Consider the following 18974-nt stretch of genomic DNA (forward strand, 5'->3'; position numbering starts at 1 on the left):
TACATATAAACTTACATAATCAGCGGATGACGTCCATTTGTCGAGTTCATACGTCAAACGGCAATAATAATCCACGATTGCATCTGACATAAATCGGGAAATGATTGATGATCAATGTATAAATAATAGATTCCTTTTGTGTTTTTCCGCAATGAGAAAACCAACTCGATTTATGACAAATCGAGATGGCAATAGTTAATAATTTTTATTATTCTTTTGCGAGTTACAATTGTACAATTTTTTTACAGTAATAATCAGATAATAATCTTGCTACTATTTCTATCTTTTCTTCTGTCTTAGCCTTTTTTCCTCGTAGAATATGATTACGATGGTTTTTCTTGCTATTTGTAAAATGACGTCTTTCGGGATAATGAATATAATATAATCCCGACTCATAAAATTATAATGGCAGATTATTTTTATCCAGCGGTTTGATTATATAATAAGCGAATCCGCTAACTGAACCGATTACCACAAGTAATTAATTTCATTATTGTTTTTGTTAGCTTATTAATAATATATCGACATTTTAATAACTATTTCTATATATATATATATAGTATATTTAATAACTATTTCTATATATATATATATAGTATAAATATGTACATACTGGTATGTGGAAATGGAGTTATTTCTACGTGTTGTGGAAATTTCGCATTGCGCGCGTATCAGCACTTTGCATAATAGAATTCTTTTTTCCTTCACTGATTAACGAGCTTGAAATAGCTTGTAATACTTTTAATCCGATTATGTTCGTTAGCGATGTCATCATTTCATTTCACAACGCTCTTAAGGAAAGCCATCGAGCTTCTCCTCGGCTTCTTCCGTGTATTTTGAATTTCGTTTATCCGTCTCTTTTAGCTCACGGGTTTTCTTCAGCAACCTGTTCCGTACAGCAGCATGTCGGAGGTCCGGAAGTATGTTGTCGCCAGGTGGGACCCCGCGTATAAGAACTGCCTCAGTATCGTTCTGCCAGACGGTTCGCTTCTTCTGCAAGCCAGCAACGCTTACACGAGGGACCAGTGGTACCACTCGATATTATGGAAGGTACGTTTACAATTTATAATTTATTACTTTTCGGTAAAAATCATTATTGTTTATTATTATTATCTTCTACTTTAATTATTTTCATCGTCGATTTTAAACGTAAAAAATCCCGAGGAATAAAAATCATACGAATCATCGGGACTGGTTGGATTTAACATTCATATTTTATTTGACCAAGCTGTGAGTTTTGTCATTGCTTGTGCACCGTGTTAATAGCGACAAAAAATTCGTGCGTAATGGATTTTCAGTTAATTTTTAGCTTATAACTTTTTGAGCTAACAGCGGAGAGCATCGTGTTTACCCACCGTCCGATCGGCATTTTTTGAACGGAGAACGATTGACGTTGTTCACGTGAATGCAAACGCTGATACCAAATATTTTTTTTAATATCGGCCTTCCGATATCTGATGTCGGCGGAAAACGGGGGAGCAAACACTGGCGCTATTAATGCCCGACATTGTGAGGCTGAAGCAGGAGGAAGTGATAACGGCGCGCGAGGCGAACGTTCTCGATCGTCCTCGATCAGATCGGATCGAATCTCCCGGATACGTCAGTGTTTTATGGAGGTTGCCGCGAGCGGTTTAATATCCTGCCGGGAAATTAATCAGTGGCGTCTCCTCGGGCCAGCGCGACTAGTAAATCGCAGCGTATGCGATCCGGGAACAGCCATAACGATTGATGGGATTTTATTGTTTACGACGTTATATTTTCTATGAAAACATTGCCGGCATATATTGACTGGATGTCGATGACTTTTGTCGAGATTGACCCTGTTCGCCGAGGGGCAGATTTGTTTCAGCTCAATTTCCAGCTTCAGAGATACGGGCGACGTGTGGGGGATATAACGTTTGGGCATTTAATTTCAATTTTTAGTTAACGAGAATTCTTTTATTTGATCAGCGACGAACGAATTTTTATTCCTTTTGTCGATGTCGAATTATTCGTTGCGATGAAGCTAATGGTAAAAGACTACAAATTTTCACATTTCCTCCTTACTTTATTAGTACGCACTTTTATAAGGTATATCATTTCTCGATTACAGAATTATTATTTCATGTCTGAGATTTTTTTAATTTCTGAATATCTAACGATAAAAATTAAACAATTTGTATTCAAATTCGCGAATCATCCGTCTGCCCGCAGAAAAACATTTTCAAGTATCAACACCTCGTGTCGATGAGCACACGAGAAGAGGTGATATTGCGCGAATTGCGCACCATGGTGGACTTCGCCCTATGGACACCACTCCAGGACGAGAGGGTGGCGGGCGCGCCGCTCGAGGCGGTCACTAAATTGCTGGACGAGCCCAGCACGGAGCTGCTCGACTCGGACGGGAAAACCGAGGAGATCTTCCGCGATCGTAGGGGCTGGGCAGAGGCCGTGCTCGCCGTGGTGGCACCGCTTCTGGAAAAAGCAGCTCCCCCGGCGGCGCTCGCGAGAGTACTCGCCAGACTGGCGCAACAGCATCCGCGATCGCAGCTGGTCCCGATGCTCAGCCCGGCGATCACGAGATGCCTCAAGCACACTGTTGACTTTGGCAAGTCGCCGGACATGAGAAAGCTGCTGCAGGTGAGGCGTCTGACAAGTATTACGTTACTTTGTTTGATTATAAAGTCTGCGGATGGTGAGATCAAGGGAGAGATCGCTCGTTTCTTTTTGTTTTATCGGCTCGGGAACTCTCTAAATTTCGAGAGTAAATCTCGTATAGAGTGAATAACATCCATTCGAAAATCGCGCAAGCTCAATTTTCACTTTTTAAAGTGACATTTAGAATGTTATTTTAGAGAGCCAAAAAAATAAATAAACAAACCTTTGCTGCTTTGACGATTTTAGTTAATTCGAGAGAATCGTGACTCAATTTGTAAGTGATAATAAAATGCAAATGTGCATTTATGACGTTGCGTTGTGTACGTGTAGGTGTTCGTCGCCGCTTTGTATCAGAACAACGACGGCGAGCAGGCGATCAGGGATTACATCTCGTCAGTTCACGGGCCTGGTAGCGATTGTCCTCACCCGAGGGTACTTCCCAATCTCGTATCCATTTGCGTCGCGGCCATATTCCACAGGTAAGTTTCACCCGAGTTGGAATTGGATACGAGACCGACGAGATTTGATCAACGATGTTGATTCCGATTTCGCAGGTTCGAGGTGTCGAGTCGCGCGTCGTTGAACGAGGACAAACCGCCGTCGTTGCCACCGTTACAGTGTTACCTGCTTGTCTTGAATATCGCGTAAGTGTTCTGCTCACAAACAGATCTGACGTGCTTTTCTGCTCTCCGTGTTTGAAACCCTCGGTTCTAACGTGTCGGGAAAACGACGTTGCAGGTCAGAGTACATCGACTGGCGTCCAGGTCTCGGGGCATTGTTGCAACCCGTTCCATTCCCGGAAGACGCTCTAACCATGAGAGAGGTGCAACAATCCGTGCTGATGTGCGTGATGCAACGACTGGCGAAGGATCCAAGGTGCACGGTGCATCGCGTCCTACTACCCGTCAGAGAACCGCGTCCAGGTTGGATCCACATCGCCGCTCCGTCCAGCCCAGCTTGTCCAGATCGTGGAGAACTGTTCGGCGAGATGGTAAGGTTCTATAGAATTCCATTTCTTTTCTTTTTGAGAGAACTATATTTGCTTTCGATGTACCTTTAATTTCATTTTATAGATGATTTTCATATAAGAGTTTGTAATAGATTTTAATTAATTTTAATACGCAGTTTCTTTTATTTTAAAAAATTTTATTTAGAGAGTTTTCTACTTTGTTGCGTCTGTTTTCATAGTTTTGATAGTATTTTTCATTCGTGAACTATTCAGATGATATTAAAAATAGAAAAATATGAAAACAATTAATTTAAATGAAATCGTGTACCGAACTAGAATCAATAATAAAAATCGCAAATTGATATTAATTTTCAAAGATTATTTTAACTTTATTTTAATTGTTGAAAAATACCATTTCAATTTACAAGAATCGATAAAAAATCCTACAAAAATTCCATTTTAATTGCTTTAATATTTTTCCCTACAAAAAAATTTTGAAAACAGATCTTTTTTCTCGGATCCAACAAAGCAGAATCTTCTCTTAATCGAAAAGATGATATATTTATGAGAAGCGCTTCACGCGCGTGCAGAAAGTTTCCTCGATGTTCTTTAGTAAGACCCCCTGTGAAGATTAAAATACCGAGGCAAAGACTTACAATGCTTATATATCTTTCTTTCTTTAATCTCGTTTTATATATTCGGGCCGCACGTGGCGAGGGATATAAATACCTAACGGCGGAATATATATAGAGAGAATACACGTGCCGATGGATACGCAATTATCGCGCGCTTATCCGTTCAACGGCATCGAATTTATCCGCACGTGAAACGATTGTAGCGTATTCGGTAGCGTAATCTTGCGAGTCGAGCGTTTAGAATTGCGTTTCTCTGGCCACCGCGCGATAATCCACGTCGTCGGAGTAAGATCTGTTTTATTCAGAGACAATTTAATCCCCCGGGGATAGCGACGATGATTGTTCGACCGCGCGATTCGACCGAGCTGAGGTCCACCTGAATATTCATGAATCGCTCTTTTGATCGCGCGTCCGCGGCCGCGTCGTCTCCGGTGGACCCGTATTGACAGCATCAATTCCAATCTTCTCGGAAACAATCCGCGAAATCGAACCGCCACAATCGCACGGAATTAATGAAGTCTGCCGGATTGATCGCGGGACGGTGAACGGAACAGGAGGATGTCCGATGATCCTCGCAGCGAATGAATTCCGTCCTCGATAACAATCGAGATAATAGATCCATCGTCGATTCTGTTTATCGAGGAATTTTAACGAGCGAACGGAGAATCCGTTTGCTTATTTTAAGTTGAATAAATAAAATTTTCTCCGCCGGTTAGAGAGCACCAAAGATTCGTGCGGCATAGATTCTAACAGCGCGTTCTCGACAGCTCACGACTCTGCTGGCGTGCTGCTGTCGGCGGAAGAGGTTCATCGCGTCCCTGCTGAAGCAGGCGGGTGACGATTGCATTCTGCTGGCGGTGCGGGGCTGCGACGCCGCGCAGGAGGTGCTCTGCTTGATGCTCGAGTGGCGTTTGCTGCCGAACGAGGAGGCGAGACTTCAGATAGTCAACGCACTCGAGTCTACGGAATCCGGGAAGGAACGCTACGCCGCTCTCTGCCAGAGGCAGAAGAGTCTACAGGAGCTGGTAAGCGAGTTTGCGAATCGTCCTATAGCATTTTGTACTTTTGTTCTTTTCTTTTTCCCTTTTTTGTTGGCACTAACGTCGACGACTAAAAATTCTGTCGGTTCCTAAAGCGATTCTACATACGCACGGTATATATTCGATTTCAATTTCGCCAGCAACAAAAGGGCGGACCCCGGAAACTGACGCTACCGGTACGAGCGACCGACGCCGACGTCGCCCTTTTTCTGGGCGGTCGTGCTCTCGGTAATCTCGAATGCCTTAGCCTGGCCTTCACCTCCGTGACGTCCGCGTGCGCGGAACAACTGATAAAGTTGCCGGCACTGAGATATCTGAACTTGTGGGCTACGCAGTTCGGCGATACTGGCCTACAGATGATCAGCGAGCATCTGCAGAAGCTGCAGGTGCTGAACCTCTGCGAGACGCCCGTGTCCGACAAAGGCATCTCCACGTTGGCCTGTGAGTACCTGATAGTTTAGGATTTATTGTTAGTGTAACGAGACCTTTAACTTCTTTGTCTACACTGTAAAAAAAATTCAGTAAATTTATATAGAATAGATGTAAAAATTACACGATTAGTCCCGTAAATATAAACAAATCATGTAATTTTATAAAAATTATGTGATTCTACCAAAAATATATAGATTTGCTTTTATTGAGTAAATATATCTTATTTTATGCAGAAAATTACGTATATAACAGGCTATTTAAATATTATATGTAATTATCTAAATTTTTATAACATTACGTAGTACAATATTTTATGTATCGCTGTAAAATATAATGCGATTAACGTTCACTGTGCATACGCGAAAACTCTGTCTACTTAACATCACTATGTGTAGGCACTGCAGTAAGTAGTCATTCTATTGTTTACAACATGTTTGATAGAGAGACATTTGATATTTGAATTTATAATATGTAATACAATTGCAAAATCTATTGACCTTATCATTTTTATAATTTTAAATACACTGTAAATTTACTTCTGCAATCTGTTTAATTACAAAATTAATCTTATCCCCCCTGTATATTGCACATTTAAATGCGTGGAAATTTACAACTATTTAGTAATTTTATACAACGCTAACGCGTTGTCTCGGCCCCGAATCGCGACCGCGCCTGTTGACCTATTACAATGAGTAATTTTGAGAAAATTTTTTTACAATGTAGAACCTGAAAATTAATCTTAAAGTATAAAACGTGGGAAACTATTTAATTGTATTTAATATATATTAATATATTTTTAAAAATGTCTAAAAATTTATAGAAAATTATTAGAATTACTGTATCGCAAGCGAGTTAAACAACAGAAACATAATTCAACGTATTTAATTTCTATTTTCAAGTTTTGGCTTAATTGATGCGATTGGCTTATATTCTTGTCGCTCGAAAAAAGTGTTATCGCTCTGTTGCAGCATTAACCAGCCTAAGAAAATTGAACCTAAATAGCACGAAGCTGTCAGCTCAGACGTTTGAGTCGTTGAAGAAGCGACTGCCGGCCTTGCAAGAATTTGACGTTCGATACACGGAGGCCTGGTGACCCGATGTCACGTCCAGCACCTCGCCCATCGGCAGCAGCGATCGTCGTGACGTGAAAACGAAGAGGCAATGCTGAGGTGCTCGGTCGTTTGGAAGAAAATTCAAGACGCGTCACGAGGTGACGTTCGTATTCTCGGTGCATTCAATATCGTGCATTGGGCGCGGTGAATTCGTTCATTAGCTTCGATTTGCTACGCGACGTTTGCGATCAGCATAACGATCATTGAAAATTATGAACCTTTGTCGATGAAACTCTTCCTAGGGGAAAAGAAACGAAGTCTTCTGTGTTAAGCACCGTGTAGGATGAGCGAAGAGCCTTTTATCGCGTTTTTACGCATCCGACGTATCTCGCTTCTTCCGGCTTAATCGACGATTCATAGCTTTCCGAAGGGCGATAAATCGATGGTATCAATACATTCGCGTGTCCATTAAATGTATCTTCCATTTTCCAATTGATATTATTTACGAGACACCCTAGATCAAGACTTTCTTCCGAAGACTCGTGCCAGGCGGCTCGATGGCACACCCGGCGAATTATTTTAAAAGCGTCCCTCTGCGCATCGTCGTCGACGGGGAACCATACTTTTCAGGAACATTCCAGCACCGCGAACGCAGACGTCAGTTTCCAGGAAAGACGCGCGCATTCGTTTGAATAAATATCGACGAGCGACGATGAGACGTCTCTCGGGTATTAGAATAGAATCCGTTCGAGAAATGCGCGAGGTGGCACACGTGTAACGATCGCGTCGAAGAGTAGCGATCGTTAGAGAGTTGTTTGCGCGACAAAGTCGTCCACCTCGGGTTGGCGAAGGGAACATTTGCGTAGACGCGATATTTGCAATAGCGCGCCTGCCTTGACGACTCTGATCGAAAACGACCGTTAACGATCGCGTTTAACGATCGTTTTTACGCGACTCTGAAGGCCGGCTTCGTCGAGCGTCAATACTTAAACAATAGTTTCAGCGAGTCCTTCCTCCATCCATTTTCTAGTTCTAGGAAAAAGAGTTGTTTTTTTTTGTTCGTTTTTACGCCGTTAAAAGTGCGTTAGAATGCATCTTCTTCCTCCCATCCCAGCCCTGGGATTGTCTTACTTGTAACACGCGCGTGTTATCTCTTAACGATGTTGTTTTTGACGGAGATTACAAATATCGTCATTCGATTTTTAGTTTCGAGTTTATTCGAATTCATCATTCGCGCCGATAAAGTTGAAAAATCGTTACGATCCGCCGCGTCGCGAGAAGACTCTCATCTGCTAATGGAAGTGCGACGCCAGTAAAAAGAAATCAAATATTTATTTCTGGCGAATATACACATAGCTTCGCATAATGAGAGTCCTCTCCTGGCTTCTCGTGGTTTTACAGACGAGAAAAAAAAATTGTTGAACGCTTCACGCAAATCATTATTCAATAGATAGAGAATCGGCGTCATGATTGAAAGAGTCTTAGCTAATCGGATAACCAGCGTGACAGATGATATAAATGACGATGATCGCGACGATCCTCCGCGATCTCCAACGCGAAACAAAGACTGTGCCCAATCGTGTGTCAGCGCGTTGCTGGACCGCAGCCGCCAATCGATCCATCCCTCTGTGCGTGAAGTGTCCTTTTCGTCGGGGGGAACACCATTATCCCTGGATTTGCCCCTTTTTCGTTCGAGGCGTGCCCAACTGCCTTAATCAGCGAGTTCTGAGCGACCACTGCCACAACGCATCGCGTCGCAGCGAGCGCGATTTTACTCTAACAAAACGAGGGAGCGAAGCTTCGTCAGAGGGTCCCACGTTCTGTCGCGAGATCGGAAAGCCCCCGCGTTTCGCGTTTATACGAAGCTTCCGGAGCCGCGGAGCGACGCGGGCTCGCACACGTGCATTTCGTTCCCTAATGTAAATAGATAGGTAGTTAAGGAATCGTCTCCCTCTTCCCTTTCTCCTTCGATTTATTAGATAGATTTTAATAATTTATTCTCTAGCTAGACATCTTCTCGTATTTATATATTACGATAATATTACTACATGTATGTCGCACGATCCAACTCGTACTAGCGTCAACACGCGTTTAAAGGGATAGACGATACCTCGAGTTTAGAAGCGTCGGCAAACGAGAGAGAGAGAGAGAGAGAGAGAAAGAGTGGGTGCCCCTCGAAGAGTGGGCAGGATTTGGCCGTCACGGGAGTCGTGGCGATGGCGACCGACAGTTTCGCAACAAAAAAAAATTCTCATCTCGTTATTGTAAATGCCGCAAGGGAACAAGCATTGTAAGAAGACTGTTTACGTCAATTTAAATAAGGATCATTAACTTAGGGAGCCACGAATTAATTACTCGAGTTAATTCTTCAGCGTCACACGCGTCTGTGAGCGAAGCAGACAAAAATTCGAATTCAATACCTCACATCCTTTTCCTGTCACGCCTTCCGTTGTCTCTCACGTCTCAGCGAGATCCACGGATCTCGCGCCGGTATTTGGCTTTCGCGCGACTCGCCAAAAGCTGTAAAAGTTTCTCTTTTTAAGTTTTGTTCTTAAATCGTTTCTCCCTTCGCATGTAATTCTAGCCGTTTGCCGTTTTGTCGGTGAAAATCTGTAAAACATACTCTGTTAGACGTGTTACGAGAACGATCGGATGATTCAGCGTTAAATTATTAATAATGGTATCTTTCTTTGACATTTTCGTACGAATAAACTGTTTAATCGAAGAACATTGACGTCTGCATATCGCTTGCCTTTTATTCCGACAATTCCATTCCTTATTAGTCATTCCACTTGAATGACTAATTATTCTTTCTAAGAATGTAAAATGTAGATTAATATTCGTCAAACTTACTATTATATTATTTTGATGCTGACGTTGGAGTGAAGCGATTAAAATGATGAATGGTGCAAAGTAAGTATTAACGATTATTATCTTTATTTTTCCTCTATTAAATACAAAAAATAATTTTTCATTGAAATTGCACCTTAGAGAGATACAAATAAATGCAATTATTAAAATCATTATGATTTCATACATCTCAGACTATAGTTAACGTACATACATGTTAATCAATACATCGTGACTCTGTGTTATTTTCTACGTCCGCACAAGGTAAGTACGTTTCATTTATAGTGACACTGCAATTGAGATAATATAATTTTTTTAAATACAATAAAAATTGATTAATGGATTAAATAGGAGAAATATATCATTTTGTGAAATATTAAATATTTTTGTTACATAAAACATTTATATATATATATATAAAATATACAATATTTTATCATAAAATTTTAAATTTATGCAAATTAAGTTTATTCAAATGCGACAATAATGCGCTGTTTTGACGTCTTATTATAATAGATTAATTCGCTTGTGGCTCCTCGATTATTTTAAAATTATGGAGACTTTTAAAATTATGGAGATTGGACCTCTTTACTCGCTGTCACGAAAAAATAATTCACCAAGCCTGTTTTAGAATTCATAATTCATTCTCTGTTGTATTATTTGCTGTTGATAGTTGCTAGCAATCTCCGCCTGAACTTTTCTCTTCAGATTATCAGGTAATTCATCCCACACAGTTTTAGGCACGGTATCTGAAAAAGAACGTTAATCCATCAAACGTCCTTTAAACGTCACAATTGTAGTTTTTTTAGCTTAAAAACATCTTGCTCTCAATTACCGTGCAAATTATTTCGTTAAATTTTCATACACTTCTATTACATTTATTAAAGTAACCATATCATATCTCTTAATTAAACTATAATATAGTAATAATTCAATAGGAGTAATAGCGTCTCTAATAATTCATTAAGTCTGCACTTTGTAAAAATTGCTATTAGGATTGTTTGTTTTACCTGCGCACTTGTACATTAAATCCGACCAGGTGATCATCTCTTGCGAGAAGCAGTAGACACCTAGTTGACCACCTTGCAGGGTCGAGTCGAATATGTTTCCAGAGTCGGTTATCATTTGCGTGCCCTGATACAGCCAGAATCTGATCAGGCCGATCTCAGGCCTGTGTAATAGATGCCATCTGTACGACACCCTTGGCTGCCAGCCCATTTTCTTCGGGTCTCTCCATAGGACTCTCACTTGATTGGGTGTGTCTTCCTTGTGCCAGAGGCTATTTCGGAGCATCTCGCCCGGTCCGGTGTCGGACTGGACGAGCTTCAATACAATTCCGGGTTCGGCTTCGGCGCGGAATGGAGATGGTTCCCAATAGACCTGTTCACCCTTCTTCCAGTAAACAACATAGAAATGTCGATTATCCTGATAGGAGAAGACGAAGCCTACGAAATCGTCATCGTCGTCGTGATTATCGATGTAGAAGGTTCCTTCGAAATTGACGTTGGTCATCTTGTGCGGTCCTAGACAGTGAAAACGATAAAAAAAGGTCTAGTCAAAATGCGATGATACTCCCTTGTAAAATTAATTAACAATTACTTTTCATGTCTGTTGAATTTAAACACATTGTAGAAAATTATTGAAGGGGCTTGGAATTTTTACCTATTGCGAGGCCAGGATCGCTGTTAAGAAGCTGTTGGATCTCTGCACCTTGATTATGAATTTTCCATACAGGATCCTGCTGCGAGGTACCATGTGGATCAAGAGCGATTGTAATGTAATTACGGAAATCCGTCGCCCATATTTTACTGTTATTAGGACAGTTGTCGTGGGGGTTGGTGATCGTGTCGTTGTCATTGTCGTTCCAGCATGCGTCGCCAATGCCATCGTCTACGAGCACAAAACATGAAAGTATACGTTCTTTTTTAATAACTTCTCCTTTTCTACAACAATAATAATTTATCTTTCACAAGAAAACGATGTTTAAAATCAAGGAAGCTTTGACTAACGACTTCATGTTTTAAAGTAAAATTTTACTTCTTATGATAGAAAAGTTCATGTTACTATCTAAACGCTTTCAGAAAAGAGCCCCGTTAAAGACTTACGATTAAGGTCACTCTGATCTGGGTTGTAGACGTAAGGACAGTTATCGATCCTGTCGGGTATACCATCTCCATCGAGGTCGTCGTCGCACTCGTCGCCGATACCGTCCTGGTCTATGTCGTTCTGTCCGGGATTTGGTACATCCGGACAATTGTCCTTGTCATCTTGGATACCGTCCCTGTCGCGATCCGCGTTGGTGTCGCAAACATCCCCGACGCCGTCGCCATCGACATCTCTTTGGTCAGGGTTGCTAATGGCAGGACAATTGTCGCAGGCGTCGCCAATGCCATCCGAGTCGCTGTCGCGCTGATCCGTATTCTTTATCTTGATACAGTTGTCGTAATTGTTGTATATACCTGGACAATATCTCTTTATCAGCGACATCATTTGACTATCAATAGATTCAATTAGTATTTTTCTAAAATAACAAAGAAATATTTGGAACACTGCTTTTTATTAGATTTTATTCTTCTCATTATTTCTTTTTAATTGACATTTAATCTGGATATCCCATTATTAACGATAATATTTGCATATCGATAATTTTAATTAATCGATCTCTAACGTAAAATAATTAAGAAACGCGACTTTTTATTTCTCCTTATTATTTTTTTAATTGGCATTTAAAATCCGGAACTCTTTTTAAAAATTTACCATCATTATCCAGATCGTCATCGCACGCGTCGCCCTCGCCGTCATCGTCGTAGTCCTCCTGGTGCGGATTCCAGTTCAACGGGCAATTGTCGCAGGCGTCACCGATCTTGTCGTTGTCACTGTCTTGCTGGTTCGGATTATAAGTAAGTAGGCAATTGTCGATCAGATTTAATACGCCGTCGTTGTCGGCGTCATCGTCGCAAGCGTCGCCGATCCCGTCCTCGTCAGCGTCTTCCTGGCCGCTGTTCGGTACCGTTGGACAATTGTCGGCGCGACAACGACGGTCGTGGCAGTGAAGGCTCCTGTCGGGGATGCCATCGCTGTCGCTATCGGGACCGCAGAAATGTCCGTTTCCTGTCCAACCGACACGACACTGCAAAAAATACGATTAAATGAATTATTTTTTAATCAGTAAAATAAATAATTTGATAATTAACTTCATCAAATTAAAATTAATTTGAATTGTTATTATTATATAATTATAAAAGTCTGAAGAAGATTAAAATGAAGACGATCATTTTTTACTAATTTTTCTCATCTTTTCTGGAATTATTCTATTAAACTTATATATGTATTTAATATTTCTACATTCTCTACGATGTTTTGCAGCCTTTTATTTGAATAAAATTATTCCTGAACCACAGATCCAAGAATTCTGTATAAATCTCTTTCGTCATTGGATGACACATAACGAAGACACTTATATACCTTGCATGAATATTCATTGAAATACATGGCGATGCAGTAAGCATTGACATCACAGGCCGTCACCATACCCGGGCAGACGTTATGCTGAATATGACATCCCGCCGTTTGATTGCCGATGTAACCACTTTTACACGGACCGCATCTATAGGAACCCTTCGAAAGCAAAGTGACATATTTAAAGCACGGGGAACGAAGTAAATTCTGACGTGTTTAAGGCAGATAGAACCTACCTCCGTGTTGATACACTCCGAATAGGGGTTGCATCCGCCGTTGTTGCTCTCGCACTCGTTTATGTCCTGGCAGACCTGTTTTTGTAGCCTCGCCATCTCGACACCGACACCTTCCGTCATCGGTCCCGTGTAACCTGTCGGACATCGGTCGCACCTGTATCCAGGATGGAGATTAATGCAGCGCACTCCGGGATGACAGGGTTGCATCAGCTCGCATTCGTTCGCGTCGAGACAGACCGTGCCGTTACCGACGTATCCCACTGGACATGGGCCGCATCTAAATCACACATTTGAGATTGACAAGAACCATAAGACACCACGATACGCATATACGAATGACGTTCTATCTCATAAAAAAAAATATTTATATATATAAATTTCAAGAATAATTACGAAGCTAAAGAGTAATGTGAAAATTTTTATCGTTTCTTTACTGAATTTTCAAGTTCGTTGATTGCATAATTATGAAAAACAGGTCACTCTTAAAATAAGCTTCTGTGCTTTTATACAGAGATAATTTATTTCGGTAAAAATTACGTAGGACCCGTGAAATGTTTACTTGAAATACGGTGAACTGTGAGTGGGGTAGCATTTAACTTCCGGATGACAGGGGTGATGGTCGCAGGGGTTTCTCATCCTCTCGCATTTTTCGCCGTCACCAACGTATCCGCTTGGACATCTGCCGCATCTGAAAACAGAATTGTGCTAAAATTGCGACAGTGACTTTCGTAAAATTTTATCAGTCTTATTCTAAGACTTGAACAATATTGTCACACAGAAAAAGAAACGCTTTTAATAAAGTGACTAAAACTTTAGCTGGACACAGACATAACTTTGTCAGGTCATCATAATTAATTTGACGATCCAACAAAACTATTTTTAGACCTGTATCTAGCAAAACTTTTAGACGCTTGAGTACAACCGTTCTTTCCATGTATAGATTTAGTGACTATTTTTTACCTGTAACCCCTATCGTCGTCGTCGTAGCACCGCACCCCCTGGTAGCACGGCCGTTGAATGCAGGTGATGACATGGATTTTGGCGCAGGTCCGTCCGTCTCCGGTGTAACCGCGACGACAAGGGCCGCACTGGGGTCCGCTCGGTGTGTTGCGGCAATCGACGCCGGGGTAGCACGGGGAGTTATGGTCGCACGTGGACGGCGGCGGTGTTGGCACTACGGAATTACCGGGATCACGGCTCGAATGACGAGTGAATTGCCAATTTTCGGGGGGTTTTCGATAGCCGGTCTCCCATACGCGTCGTGCGCACCATCGAGCGGGTCCAGAAAATTATGTGATGGCCCAGCGTGTCGTACGTGCACGTGCAAATGACATACATGTATACGTGTGCTTAAAGAGATCGACTTGAGATCGACTTAAGATCGACTTCGCGGATCCTGCGCATTCTTCACCTTCTTGGAAGAAGGACATTGTAATAGAAATAACAGTGACGCATTTGCAAAGCTGTTCATCTTAGTTTTAGCTTAATTTTTTGCTGATATAGCAAATAGAATATTAAAACATCTGAAGAAAGAAAGAAGAGAAAAATAAAGAAGGAGAGAAAGAAAGAGGCAGCAAGAAAAAATGTTCTCGATAATTAACTGCAACAGGATCTTTATATAAATTATAAATTTGTCATCGAAGAATGATTAGCTCGGAGCAACTAGCGACGTTTGATCTTTGCGAATACAAATATTGTGTTTTAAGTGCTTAAGTGAAAGCCTCCCACTAACTGCCCACATATCGAAAGAAATATCTGAATGCAAGTATGTGCTACAGATTGCGCAACGCAAGAATACAAAAGTCACAACAAAATTGAATTTTTCTAACAACAGGCATTTATTGCGTTGTAAGATTGCTTAATACAACTCGTTGGATATAAATAGATAAATCTCCGCTGACAACGTACAGATTAAGTTTAAGGGTGTGAAGGACGACGCGCGTGAGATAGATTAATAAGATTCATTCAACTGATATTACGATGCAATTTTGGCTAACTTCTAAGTTAAAAAAACTGTTATTTTTTTTTTCGAGCACGTGTCCGTTCAATACGACTCACCGGTACGACACGCCGAGCAGTTTTCGATCAAACGACGAAGATGCTGGGTTTCCATCCTCTGTAAAACGAAATGAATTGTAAATCTCACGCATTTTTTTCTTACAATTGAATAAGAATTGTTGACGATTTTTTCCGCCAATTAATTTAATCATAAAACTTTATCTTTATATTTAAAAACATTTTTATTTTATAATCGAAAGAAATAAGTTTTAATATTTTTCGTATTTACTTTAACTAAATCGACGTAAAAGCATTAAGCGTTTGAGATTCAAAGATGCCAATTCATATATAATGAAGAAATTGCTTTACTGCTTGATCGCTTAACTCACATTTAGTTCCTGTTCCCTCCAGAGTTGCCTGGTAACGTTGATTAATTCATTTAAGGCTTTCACGATTCGATCCTCGCTGCAGTCTGGAAAACGCTTCCCGTGAGAACACGTTAAACGACTTAATGTAACGTCTGTCTATCTCACCTACCTCTCTCTTCGATACTCTGGATGCCGATGTCGCCTCTCCTGGGTACTCTTTTTGATTTATCCAATGATTCCCGACTCGAATAAGGATATCTATCTGGACCAGAGGATGGACTTCGACCAGGTCGCTTTGGTTTTTTGGGCGATTGAGATTCAACAGACTTGTCTGGTAGGAAAGTATTTTTCTTAGAATCATACGGATTCGATCCAACGGGACCATGTTGATCCAATTTATCGTGTTTTGAACCTGATTGATCCTGTTTAGTGGGTTTCTTAGTGGGGCGAAATGTCAAAGGCTGCAAAGTGAATCCGTGCAGAGGAGATCCGTTTGGATCAAGATCATCCGTCTCATCCGATCGTCCAGATTTATCGGCGCCATATGAATCCGATCTGTCGGGTCCCGAAATTAAATGATCAGGCCGTTTAGTGGATCCAGATTGATTTGGTCTCTTAGGTCGGTGTCCCTTAGGAGATTGTGAAGAGTGCGGCGTGAATGATGAAGGTTGAGATTCATCTGGGTAATCAAGATCATCTGTTTCATTCGATTTCCCAAGTTGAGAAAATGAATTAGAAGAGTTATACGGATTATATTTATCTGGTCTGTTTTTGTCTTTTAGATGATCCAAACGATCTTTCTTGGATTGATCGCGATTATTCAAGTGACCATGATGATCCTTCTTGTCGGTAGGTTTCTTATGAACCCAGGGATGTTTCGTGTTATTGGAAGATGGAAGACCGTTATCCCGATCTGATGTATTCGATCCCTCGTTCGTTCCATCACTTGAGTCGGTTTCGTCAGGTCGTTCGATAGACTTCTTTCGATTTTCTTCAGCGGAATCGATGGGGTAAGGTTGTACTTGCGGGATTTCAGGATTAAATATCGAAGGCTGCTTCATAGCGTCTAGATTGTCAGGACATTGCTCTTTCTTTAGCACCTCGGTGATGGTAGAAGTTTGATACACTTTCGCCCGGCATTTTCGTTCTATGAACTAAAAAAATTATAAAGTTTTTACTTTTGGGTTAATATTGTTAATTGTGTAAATTATAATTAAATAAATTGTCAGGTTTATCAAATAGATAAGAGTATATTGCATTTAGCATTCTACAAAAAATTGTAGAGAACATACAACGTCGAGGAAAATTAACAAGACTTTTAATACTGTAAAATTGTCAAAATTAATATAACAATTCAAAAGATAATTTTTATTTTAGTAATAAAAGAAATATGTATAGAAGTTGACGAGAATCGTTGAGAATAGAAAGTAACTGTACAGTTGTAACATTGCATCAAGACGGAATGTAATAATGTCAGTGACAGAAATAGGGCGCGAATAATTCATTGAAACGAATTCAATTCATCCGCGTGGTCAGGGATCGTTGTGTCTGGGTTGAGTAAGCCAACCAGGTGCACGTAACAGAAGCAACTAGCTTAGGTCTCGTCAACCATATTTGGAAAGACGTCGTCCCACGTTTGTGGACGTCGCGAACAGCACGTAAATAAGAAACTGCCGTACGATCGTGAACGAAGAAAGCGGCAGCGAAAAATAATAACGTGTAAGATTGAAGATACGAGACAACAAGCAGAAATTTCTTTTTATGTTTAGACTTTAAGAAGCGCTTTCTCAAACAATGTGTTTTGCGTTCATGTATTCTTAATTATTCGGCAAGCGCGTACAAAATGCGCTAATTGGCGTAACTAAACTGTGTGAAGGATGACGTATCGCATTATCCAAAATTGAAGTTTGGGCCGTAGTGAAGAATATTCTGTAGAAAATAAAAACTTACTACTTCCACGGACGGACTGTCCTCGATTTCAGCTATGTCGCGGAAAGTTGTCTTAAACGGTATAGAACCCTCGTAAGTACAATCGACGTATACGTCCACGCGAGGATTAGGCTGCGCCTGATGCACCAGTATAATCAAACTCTTCAGAGGAGTGTTCACCGCCAGACTGTCCACGTTGATGTGCGAGGCACTGCGTCGACCAGAGTCATCGAGACTCTCAAGTATAACTGGAACGACGAACGTTAACGTTGGGAATAATTTTAACATAGAAATTCGCAATTTAAGCAAATCTGTTGGCTTACCGCGCTTCGTTCGTCGATCGATCAAGAGCACCAGTTTTGTTTTCGTGTCGTGATATTTCACGGCCATCAGGGTCTCGATCGAACCACCGGTGTGCTTTTTCTTGTCCTTGATGTTGGATAACGCGATAACGAATTCATCGTTGTACCATGCGTCCTGTAGGCTCGCAGTTAGAGCTGTCGTAAGGCGACAGGATAAAAAGAAAAAGAAAAATAATTCCAAGTCAAATAAATCGCTCATTTATTTAATAACAGGAGGTTGCTGTTTATTTAATACGTTATTCAATACATTAAAAAAAAAAAATAAAATAAAAAAAGAATCCTACGACAGAATACAAGAGTTGAGTGACCGTGAAGAAGTCGGTATCGGTCACCGATGTCACGTTACTACCGGGTTTCTTGTTGCACCGCACCGGGAATGGTCTTCGACAGTGCAGTCTAAGAAATGCGGAGAAAATAGCGGAAAAAATATTTTATTTTCACGAAAAGAGAACGCGCGAATTGGAAGTGTGATCAATGCAAAGTTTCGCCAAGGCTTCATCAATATGAAACTGCATCCTATAAATATTTATCGTTTTCCTAACGTAATCAAAATTCTTACCTTGGTCGGGTATGACGCTGCTGTTGACGGCACAGACAGCCAGCAGCCCGAGGATCAGCACAATCGGGACCCGCATCCTGATGCGACCCCGGTGCACTCCGCGCGAGTATTCGGTACTCGTTCGCGGTTCCCGAAAAAGAATTCCCTTGCGTGGATTTTTCCTCGGTGCCACTCTCTCGTCTCGGAACCGCGATGAGATAGACTCTGACGGATACGACGGCACGCGCGCGGATGCAGTAGGCACGGCCGCCGACTGGAGCGTGGATACGGACTGTCCGCGACTTTATACGTCGCCCACGAATGCGGCTTACAAACGAGATTTTGTGCCTGCTACCTGCGTCTGATACACGGCGAGCAGAGAGAAAGCACTGATGAATTAAGATAAATCGTTTATTTATTATTATTTTATTATTTTAAACAGATTACAAATTGTAATTATATTTCTAAAAAGATAGTGCAAGCGCGATA

General features: G+C 41.1%; 2 protein-coding genes across 4 annotated transcripts in view; one reads left to right on the forward strand and one right to left on the reverse strand.

The window, feature by feature from the left end:
• The window catches only part of LOC105205359 (C-Maf-inducing protein), a 45696-nt gene extending 36217 nt beyond the window's left edge, over positions 1–9479 (forward strand). For both annotated transcript variants that reach the window (XM_026139229.2, XM_026139230.2), the window contains exons 3-10: positions 865–1050; positions 2194–2619; positions 2968–3116; positions 3192–3281; positions 3376–3628; positions 4989–5246; positions 5402–5702; positions 6662–9479. In XM_026139229.2, coding sequence (XP_025995014.1) covers positions 865–1050; positions 2194–2619; positions 2968–3116; positions 3192–3281; positions 3376–3628; positions 4989–5246; positions 5402–5702; positions 6662–6786 — 1788 coding nt within the window. In that variant the 3' untranslated portion in view covers positions 6787–9479. The remainder of the gene's footprint in view (positions 1–864; positions 1051–2193; positions 2620–2967; positions 3117–3191; positions 3282–3375; positions 3629–4988; positions 5247–5401; positions 5703–6661) is intronic.
• A 184-nt stretch (positions 9480–9663) lies between these two features.
• On the reverse strand, positions 9664–18774 carry LOC105205371 (cartilage oligomeric matrix protein). 2 transcript variants are annotated; one of them, XM_011174732.3, is made up of 16 exons: positions 18507–18774; positions 17909–18082; positions 17607–17833; positions 16069–16810; positions 15826–15987; positions 15678–15760; positions 15349–15406; positions 14251–14464; positions 13850–13978; positions 13291–13567; positions 13061–13213; positions 12353–12725; positions 11701–12054; positions 11258–11485; positions 10606–11118; positions 9664–10344 (listed from the first exon to the last, which is right to left on the reverse strand). In XM_011174732.3, the coding sequence occupies exons 1-16, from the start codon at positions 18580–18582 to the stop codon at positions 10223–10225; spliced, it is 3885 nt and encodes a 1294-aa protein (XP_011173034.2). In that variant the 5' UTR covers positions 18583–18774; the 3' UTR covers positions 9664–10222. The 2 variants fall into 2 exon arrangements, with proteins under 2 accessions (XP_011173034.2, XP_011173027.2); XM_011174725.3 differs by having other exon boundaries at positions 15826–16810.
• Between the last annotated feature and the right edge of the window lie 200 nt (positions 18775–18974).

Source organism: Solenopsis invicta, chromosome 3, assembly GCF_016802725.1.
Source record: "Solenopsis invicta isolate M01_SB chromosome 3, UNIL_Sinv_3.0, whole genome shotgun sequence".
NCBI classification, from domain to species: Eukaryota; Metazoa; Arthropoda; class Insecta; order Hymenoptera; family Formicidae; genus Solenopsis; species Solenopsis invicta.